Source organism: Cynoglossus semilaevis, chromosome 12 (assembly GCF_000523025.1).
Source record: "Cynoglossus semilaevis isolate Cse_v1.0 chromosome 12, Cse_v1.0, whole genome shotgun sequence".
Taxonomy (NCBI): domain Eukaryota; kingdom Metazoa; phylum Chordata; class Actinopteri; order Pleuronectiformes; family Cynoglossidae; genus Cynoglossus; species Cynoglossus semilaevis.
The window spans coordinates 1,707,035-1,717,639 of NC_024318.1; the positions used below are offsets into that span (position 1 = coordinate 1,707,035).

The following is a 10,605-nucleotide window of genomic DNA, read 5'->3' on the forward strand; positions in this document are numbered from 1 at the left end:
TCAAATATTATGCGTTGTAATGAGATGATCAGTCGTTGAGAACGTGGTTTTCGGCGACCAATGGTATTTAAGGATGGATAAATTATCTTTAAAATTCACAATGAAGCAAAGCTACGCCAAGGATTTCTTACCAATGAGGCCGTAGGAGAGGACGTTATTGACAGAAGTAAGGGCGAGGCCTGTGATTGGTCCAGTTGTGTCTTCCGAGCGTACAACTTCCAGGAAGGGTCTGAGGAAAATATTGGGTTCAACATCTGAAAGTTCTGCAAAAGACGGACACACAAAAGAGAAAAAAAATATATATGTCATACGTTGTAGTAGAAACGTAGAATCGTTGCATTGGAAACCAACTCCTGATGTTAAAAAAAAAAAAGGGAAGAAGAAGAAGTCAAATGTCATGTCATCTTTAGGTTGAAACTGAGATCATAGGATTGTCAGGACAATATGGTCAAGAAAATAAAAAACAGGTAAAACAACAAAAGGGAAATTCAGTGCAGTCCCTTTGCTGCTGGGAAATGTTGTTCCATAGGAACGTTTGACACAGCAATACCATGAGGATTATGGGTATCTCAAGAGCAGCTCCAGTTCAGGCAAAAACAACATTGCTGACATTAAAAGCATACGGAACAGTGTTGGAGCACCTTCCAATGTGAAGGCTGTGGTTTACATGCCATACCCAAAGTCCCTGTAACTTGTTTAGCAAACAAATACAGAATAATTTGACATTTTTTTATGGTCCCTTTGTCACATGCCAGGTCTCATATGAACTTTGTGGAAAAGCAAATCTTTTTCTCAGAGATTCTTTAAATATTTTTTCACGTGTTCCTTCAAATGTATGTATATTTTTACTGAACACATACAGAGTTAGTGCTGCATGCAGTGAGCACCTTACACGTGCAGACAGCACGTATACACTAGCTGCTACAGAGACGCCAGACGAAAACAGAATTTTGTTGAAACAGCTTATTTCAGCTCATATTTCAGGCGAAGAAAAGCTGAATGTCGGCAAGTCAGAGCAACATTTTCCAAAAGTCTGAATTTAGTGGTTCACTAACAAAAACACAAAAAACTGAAAATTAAAGAAAATGTCAATGTTCCTGGCAATAATGACATCCTCAATTATTTAAATATTGTCCAAAAAGCATGGACATTTTTACAGTTTTACATCCATTAAACATAAACCATATTTTGGATTGAAGCGACAGATGTTTGAAGTTCCCAACCACAGTTTACTTTTGAAAAAAGAGAAGCACAAACTTAATGAAGATTAGAAAGTGAAGCTGCTCCGTTGGTTCAATCTGACCATCAGTTTCCAGAAAACTTTCTTAACAAGGCTTTAGTGTCCCATTACTTTACAGTGGGGAAAAAAATATGTCTTGTCTGTGAGCTGAGATGGCACAAATGAATCTGTCAATAGATCCTGATGAAGTCTTCATCACCGACGATCACCCTGTAAGTGCCGTGGCTACGTTTCCAAAGACCAGAGATTGGAAAACTCAATTGTGTTGTATTGATCCGACCGGCCATCAGTGAACACAGGGCCGTGTGGAACGCTCTGTCATTGGCCACAACCAATCTTCTTAAATAAAGTCTAAATGCAGGCTCTGGACTCAGACTCAATCTTCAGGGCTTCTGGAGTAAAATAAATAAAGTGCTGCAGCCATGACAAGGTAATCACTCTATACCAGGATGACCTCCGGATGACATTGACCTCAGGTAAATAATAAATAAAAAGAAGGTGTAGATGTGTCAACCTGTGGGATATAAGATCTATAGTTCTGTTGTTTAGTTTCAGAACATGAACAAGTCCAAGTCATGTTAACTTAAATCAACAGGAGATGATGTCAAACAACGGACACAACCATTAATGTTGTCTCTGTCCACTGATTTAGGTCATCTTCAATAAAATCTGTAAAAAATACATTTATAAAAAAACATATTTATAGAATATGAGTGGAAGACTGACACTGGTGTCCCAAATAATTGTTTCAAACTTTTCGGTACATGAACAGCCTTCAGGAACGAAGGTTCAACAACCGAGGTTACATGTATTCTAAAAGGTGTGTGGAATGAGCTTGTTACAATGCACCACAGGACTAATCCCATCTACCTCTGTCACGCTGCAGCTCCATCTCCATCTCTCTGCTTGGATCTGTAAGTGCCAGACTTTAGCCATGTGCGGATTACCTCTCTAAATGACCCCACCAAGGACAGGGAGAAGGGGGGAGCAAGGTGAACCTTTGCCCCCAGGAGAGCGCCTCCAGATGAGGCAAAGGCCATCTTTAACACATGCACATGTATTGGCAGTGGACCAGAAAAGGCTTAGGAGACGGAGAGCAACAACAGAGCAGTAGAAGAACAAGAACACCTCACCAGGAGAGGGCCATTCAAATAAGATCGTAATAAAAATGAAGTCATCAATTCATCCCCACTACAAAAGTAGCAGAAGAATGAAAGGGAAGAAATATATTTTAAAATCCAAGCCTTTAGCTGCAGTCAGACCTTAGATACATTTTTAAAGCCTAAAGAAATTAGTGACTTTTTTTGTGAATATCACGACTTGAGGTGAGTCCTGTTGCCTACTTTGAAAACTGCGCAGCTCAGGTCCATTATACAGCAGCAATTGGTGAATAATTTAGAACATCACTTCCCTAACTAATAAAAAAGCCATTTAAAGAGAACGTGACCAGATGATGAAAGTGCTCAAATCAAAATCCAATTATCTTAATGAATGTGGTAGTAAAAATGAGGTTAAAGGTTAGTGTTGGAGAAGTTCCACCTCCTCATATATAAATGTTTCAACATCCTGGTCTTTAACAGCATCAGTTTCATTTTTCTCCTCAGTTTTGAGCTTCCTTTTTTTCTAAAAGGGGTTTTAATTCAGTTATGTGTTACATGGAGACAAGCACAACTAAAAAGTCATAATTAAAAACCAATGACCATCAAGAACCAGGAGTGTCACTAGCGAGCTTCCATGAATCATTTTTACTCAGACTATGGCTTATTCTACGATTGTTTTTTGCCCATGTGAACATAGCTACTGACACCAACATTTAACACTCACACTTAACTCCACCTGCAGCACTGGTGCAGAAGAGTAGAGGGTGAAGAGCAGTGGATGAGGGACAGGTGAGGTCGCTCTCCTCCCCTTTGATCGACGCAGTGGCCCAAAACCAAACACTGATGGTTATTGATCTGAGCTTCTACGGCTGCTAAAATTAGGAGTCGGAGTGCCTGGTGGCAGCATCGGCACCGTCAGCACCGAGGAGCGCTTTAACAAGAGCAGCGAGGCTAAATGAAATCCTGGGAGGATTCCACTCTTCATCTGTCCAACAACGTCCTGCACAACAGTCTTCTTATCCATCTGTCAGGAGAAGCTGGATGAGCGTCAACCATCATCCACCTTTGGCTTTTCACTCCAGATTTATTTTTTTATTTTTTATTTATTCATTCTATGCCTCTCTTTTCTACTGAATAAAAAAAACATTTGGATCCAGGTTGGTAATTAAGATTAAACAATTCTACTGTCATTTCAATGGACCACAGTGGTTTATTACAGATGTTGGGAACAAAACTGTAGCACACACCAAACTGGAGGCTTGAAAACCCTAGAGAAATTAAAACTTTCCCAGTGAATGGAAGAAAGAATAAAAACTGACATCATCACCCCAAGAGCTGCACAGTAAAATATATATGTAGCACGTATATATTTACACGAAACACCATTAACTGTGCAAAGACGCAAAAAGAATGGAAAGTATGCACGTTTAATGCCTTCAATTTCTCATACACTTTTTTTTTATTTGCAAATTTATCACAAAAAACTTAACTTGATCAATTATTGACTTCTGTTAAACAACAAGACAGAAAAACTAAACTTACTATTAGCACAAACCTGTACCAACAAAAGTGCTGCAGAACATATACAGAATTAGTGATTTTACATCTAATCACCAGGACAAATGCTTTGAAAAAGAGTGATAATTGACTCTCAATGTAATTCAGAATGTAGCTGCATTCAGGACAAGGAAACATTTTTCACAGACCATTTTTCAGAACCCATTTTGTTGACCTTGGCTTGTGACTCCTGCTGCAGTTATATTTCAACTCAAAGTTGCTGAAATCCCTCCATGCATTGTTAAGTTCCTCTGTACACACATTCAGGAATTCTGTGCCTCTATAGATTTTGTCACATCTAAGAAAACAACTCTGTTGATGTCATTAGACTTGAGCTTGGAGACCCAGTGTTTTTCAATTATTTAGCATTGAATACCTTTTTTTTAAATAAAAATCTTGGGGAGAATAATAAGTAATTTTGCGGCAACCTTCTTCTCAAGTGCTATGAAATGTCAATATTTAATTTCAGCAAAAGAATACAGTACCTGGGAGAACACAAAGTCCCTGAATTTTTAACAGTAAATCAACCAAGATACTCTGTAGGCTGTGACGACAGTTCCCTTTCTGCTGAACTGTATGGCACCTTAAATAAAGAGTTAAGCTGGTAAAAATAAAGCAGGTGCGTTCAAAGGGCATGACTTCATTGGTAGAGCTGGTCTCGACTGGAGCCTGCCAGATTTGCACCTGTTATCCCCTGACATAAAAATTGCATTTTTCCCTGCTGCATACTTCATGTGTTCCACACTCACTGTCTGTTCCCTCTGTCGTGGATTAACAGACTGTATCCTCTATGTCATTTATCAATAATCCACCTCTAACACAGTAACAGCACTGTGTCTCTGATACGTCGCCGTGAACTGACAGTAATTATTGGATTAATGCAGTGCAATGAAAAGCGACAGAGGTTCGTTCAGTCAGTCTAGAATGCAGTGTAAAATGCAGTGACCATGTGATTTGCACCGTAATAAGACTTTATTGACAATTCATTTGTGTCAATGTTTTCCAATTTTAATGTGTGTTTAAATGATTTGGTCTAATAGACCTCCTGCCTTTGCCTAATTAAAATTAATCTAATTCAATTAATTAAACGCATTTAACACTTTAAGAAGTCTGACAGTCTGAAAACATTTTTTTACTATTTTCAAATACAAAAAGCTGAAAGCCGAAAGAAAAAGTGTGAGATGTTGGAAAGGAAGAGGAAGAATGCAGCCGACAGTGGGAGAAAACTGTACAACTATGTGCATGTGTGTATTATGGTCCTTATTTGTTACACCTGCTGCACTCCTTCAGCTCTCCACTAATGGCATTCCCACGGGGAAGAAGAGATTCCAGAAAGCAGGCACTACTGGTCCGACTTACAACAACCTTACTCCTTACCAGACTCTGCTGGGAATCACAGTGTGTCAGAGTCTCAACCCACACTTCAATGGCTAAGGTCTGTTCACAGAAAAAAAATGTAATATGTATGAGGTGGATTTCTTTGTATGTAATGTAAAAGCTCTGTGTTCATATGTCAACAATAAAGTCACTTAAAAAAACACCAATCCACTCACCAAAACACTGGTTTGTAAGCTGATGTTTTTGAACATTTATGTCACGTTCAGGTCTTTATTGGTAGAAACTTGAGAAATACCCATTCAAAGTGGGAATATCAAGCCACCAAATGGTTTTCTTTATTTGGTCAATTGCTGGAATTCAGAAAAAAAAACTTCACTGAGGTTCATGAAAAAACAGTTCAAGAGGCATCCTGCTTTGTTGAAAGTCCAGACCTGATTATATTCATTATCTAATGCAAAACTGTGATGTGCAATAAACTCAAGTTTTACTTGAGTTTAATGGGAAATTATTACTTTCCTATGAACATTCCCAATTTCTTTTACAATGTACAGTATTGTTCAGTAATCTACAGTATTTCACACTACACTATATGTCCATAATTTAATGCAGAAACTGGAACTATAGCGGAAATGACCCACAATTAGTAGATCAAGTAAATCTCATGTCCTCAGTGAAGTAGCACTGGCATCACTCACAGCTGAGTTCATCAGGCTCATCAGAGGCTGATCCTCATGTATTCAGACACTTTTATAACCTCCGAGCACTGACAGAAAATCCTCTTGAGTGTGTTTCATTTAGGTGGGAAGGCTTAACTCTCTAGTCACCTAATGATGAGCCACTGCATTAGGGGGGATTAATACTAATCTTGGCTGTTTAAGTTTACCCCAGGCTGTGGGGTAAGATGGGTGGTCTGAGGAATAACGTTCTTCTCGCAAGCTATTTCTTGGTTGCTTCTCAGTGCTAGTCGAGGACATATTTTGCTGACAAAAAAAAAAGATCAACTAAATGCAGCAACCACGTCTCAGCATCAAAATCTACTTCAACTGGATTTCAGCACGGTAGAAACTAATAACCATTCACTCATTGATTCCCTCCTGTCAAGCAATTATTCTCACCTAACTGCTGGTAAGTGACAGGAGAGCTCAGTGTTGGGTCTTGTGTTTCTCATTTCAAAGTCTTTAAAGTCTGCAGCTTTAACTGTGTTGACCTGATAACCTGTTTTGCCAGTGATAAATGGTGCAACTGCCAAAAATACATGCAGAGCATAGAGTTACCATCATACTGCAACCACGACGGCAGCAGTAGCCCATGTGGTAATAAGTCGATTAGCTTCTGCTAACAGTCGTCAGTTATCATTCTCCTCACCCAGTTTTGGCAACATTTTTGAATCTTGAAACTTCAATTCCTTATTAAAACTAATTCTAGCGATGACAAGAGAAAGAACCATATACGGTTGCTTCTATATTGACTCCACCTTTGAAACCAGACCACAAGTGATAACATCATCATTTGATGAAACACCTTTACAACACAACTGACAGAGACATGTGTTTCCTTTTCTAAATGCTACGAGATTTTAAACCAGCCTCATTGTTATGGAAGTTCTCCACATGTTACACATCCTTTCTATTACAACACACTGTTAGTACGGCAGATCAGAGCAGTGCAGGGCGACCTTTCTGACTAGCCTTCATGAAAGGGAAATATTAAAGCTGATCAGGTTTATTCCCATTGGGGAGCTGGATTGTCCGGCTCAGAGAAACTGTAGTTGTCCTGGACTGGCTTAGCAGACTGAGCGACAACTGTCATAAATGACTCCCCTGTGGGTTTGCATGTCTGCCACCCGAGAAACAGCTTTAGGAAAACTGAGGAGGTGACAAGAGAGCATGGAGCGAAGGGATCCTTGCAATAACCTAAGTCCTTAGCTAAAGCCCGTGTGAAGAGGAAAACAAACTAAAGACAAAAAATATTTAATTTACTGCTATTATTTCAGCACAGTGCTAAAATCATTTAGCACTTTGAACCACAATACAACAGCTCTTTTTGAATTCACAAAAGCTGAAGATGTGTAAATACAACACAGTGGAAGCTCGAGATACCAGCGTCCCGACATACGAGTATTTCCAGATACAAGCAAAGATTCTAGATACGAGCCGCTTACAGACGCCGACACTAGGTGGCTGAGCACTGGGAGCAGCCCACGTCTCCGTATGTAGCGTTATCTGCATGATTTTCTCTCTATTTTGTGCATTATTCTTCATAATAGTGATGAGTTCTACGAGAGTGAGTGGTAAAGATGGTGGTGAGAAGAAGAAACACATGATGACCATGGAGATAAAGCAATGTAATTGTCAATAAATTTGAGCGTGGTGCCCACTAAAGAGAGAATACAATTTAAAAAAAGTAACAAATTTAAAAATAAATAAATTTAAAAAAAATACATAAGTCAAGCTAATTCTAAGTTTAACGTAGCGTACGTGTAAGATATGTGTGTCTACACGTGTCTACATACAGGCCAACTCTCTTCCCTCCCTCCTCCACACGTGCCGTCATTAGCCGTTACTGTATCGTCTGTCTCGAAGGTAAGAACTCATAATTAAAACCAAATTTTATTTTATATCACAGGAATCCTTATATTCTATCATTTAGTTGTGTGTGTTTTTCCTGTTATTTCTTATAGGAATAAATTATTCGAGATACGAGCTCAGTCCTGGAACGGATTATGCTCGTATCTCGAGGTTCCACTGTATAATAGAGCTATTTTTTTTATTTAAAGCAGATTTAAAATTATTCACAACATTTTCAGCCATTCTGGTTGGATTTCTGGCAAGATGTAAAAGATTTTAATCCCTGAAAATATTTAAAAAAGGAGAAATAACATCTTTGATAAATAATAAATGTCGACCAAATACAACAACATTAATAACAAAACCACATTTCTACACATTTCTACTACATAATACAATTCTTAATGAACCTTATCTATATTGTGGTTAAATGATGGCATGAACTCTCCTAACTGCAGCTTAATTCTTCTTTTCATGTCAACTGAAGAAGGGGTTGAGTGTTTGAGCGCAGGAAAAAAGGGGGGGGGACTTTGCTGCGGTTTTAGGCAGCTCGTTCCCACTCATGTATAGAGTGCACTTCCCTAGGGTTTGCTGTTTGTCATAAAACATCTCTCAGCACATAATTTAACCAAACTCGAGACAGAGAGAGAGTGGAGGGGAAAAATGGAATACAAACATAATTTCCTGAAGGGGAGTTGGAGTTTAATAGTGAAGCTGTTTGCCAGAAGAGGAGTAACTTTAAACCTCGCTGCAGTAAGTGGCTCCTCAAAGATACGGAAGGGTAAAAGTCAAACAGCTGAGGAAGTGGGACACAGTCCAGGAAGCACATTATCTAATGAAATCTTGATTTATTCTTACCTGACTAAATAAAAGGTGAAGGAATCAGAGGTGTTTGTAAGCACAGCATTTACTCTTTGTCTGCCTTAACACAAAAAGAAAGAAGTGTCTTTCTTTACACCACCATACAAACTAGTGCAGACCTTGACACAGCAATTAATGCACAATTGAACTAACAATAAGCATAGCATGGAAACTGAATGTTTATATTTTTGTAATGACACAGTAGGAGGAGGAATTATATAACCATCCATCCATCCTCCATTTTCATCCGCTTATCTGTTACTTGGTCGCGGGGCAGCAGTCACCCCCCAAATCCCCCTGCACCGTACCGACCCCCCCCCCAACCCCAACCTTCATGCAGGTGGTGAGTCCACTGGAAGATACCAACCGCCCTAACCGGGATTCGATGTTGCCCAGAGGGTGAACCCTGGGGTTCCACACCGATGACAGACGCGTTGCCTCTGGGCCAAAGTGCAGCTATTATATAACCTGAAGGATAAAAATAAGTATTTTTTCTAATAATCATGAAATGATGAAATCATGAAATCACAATCATGAAATGAAATCACAGCAGCACTAATTAGTAATTATGGTAACAAACTTTGCCGTGTTCTCGTGCATGCAGAAGGACAACGTTGGTTTCTGCTGTGTAATGTGTCTCCGACAGGCCTGTTCTGCACACGCAAGGCTGCGTCTATCCAATCAGACTGGCATCACGACGGTGGAATGCTGAAGTCCACATTTTTCCTATTCAGCAAGGAAAAAAACGGCCTTTCAGAGCCAATCAGCTAGAAATGTTGCTTTGTTTTTATTTTCAACTGAACTTCCTGGAACCTATTATGGAGCTGTCAGGGATGTATATTTAGCTATGGCAACACAGGGCCTCCTCATTCCCTTGCGCCACTGGCCATGTCACCACTGATAAACAGAAAAACAATAGGTTATCCCTTTTGTCACCTTTTTAAGAAAATGGCCTGTGTCTGTGTTTGTAAGGTGAAATAAAAAGGGAGGTACATCAAAATTTAACTGATGCTAAAGTGATATTTATACACACATTTACAATACAGATGTTCCTATCCCAGAAATGGTGTTTATGAGGTGGACGAGCTACTTCACGGGCAGCTTGATATCCTTGTCTTACATTTTTTTTCTGAATAACTGGTTAACCAAAAAATAAATAAATGAAGGCTGTCCTGTTCAATGGACTGTTCCACTAATTTGACACTCAATATCCTGCTCATCTCAGATCCTCTTTGGTCAAAATGATCACCTTGTGCTCACTACACACAGTCTACATGTACATTTATTCTGTGTCACTGTTGTGGTCTAAAACAACTACAGAGAGTGCAGTAAAGCAGCATTCTGCTTTATGATCAGCTTAAATATACCTAATATTATATACAACCAAACTTCTAAATATGGCTGTAGGTTTTTGTTAAGATGGAAGCTAATTAAAACAACATGTCAGTCTTGTCCTTCTTCTGCATGTGGAGAACTCCCCCAGAGTGTGGGGTTTCCATAGAAAACCGGCTTGTTAGCAGTACAAGTGTGCATCAAAAGTCATCACCATCCATTTAGCGCAGAACTTCTGTCAGGCAGACGTTGTTTCAACTAAGTATGTACAGATGCAATACATGAAACCAGGGTGCACCATCTTTTCCTGACAATGCTGCAGCTGCTTGATGTTCCTCAGAGCATGTGCAGCAACGAGCTCAGACCAATCTGTTTGGGGTGCTGACTCTGGGGGGGATTTGTGCTTTGAGTCCTGGATTAGTTTGACCTATACTTGACTTCAACAGTAACATTGATGTACACTAGTTCACAAGTTCATTCTCCTTTGACCTCTAAGTCTGACCCCCTCCCTCCCAACAAGCTAGTGCACAAACTTCACCACTGCTCACCACCCACCGAGGCTTCACAGGTCATAAATTTAGCAACATGTCACCACTCATGACCTGTTGCT

The 10,605-nt window shown here is 39.5% G+C and overlaps 1 protein-coding gene across 1 annotated transcript in view; it reads right to left on the reverse strand.

Annotated features, from left to right (window-relative positions):
- The window catches only part of gbf1 (golgi brefeldin A resistant guanine nucleotide exchange factor 1), a 51,683-nt gene that overhangs the window by 19,682 nt on the left and 21,396 nt on the right, over positions 1-10,605 (reverse strand). The window contains 1 exon segment of the mRNA XM_025060546.1: positions 132-263. Within this exon segment, the coding sequence (XP_024916314.1) occupies positions 132-263 (132 nt within the window).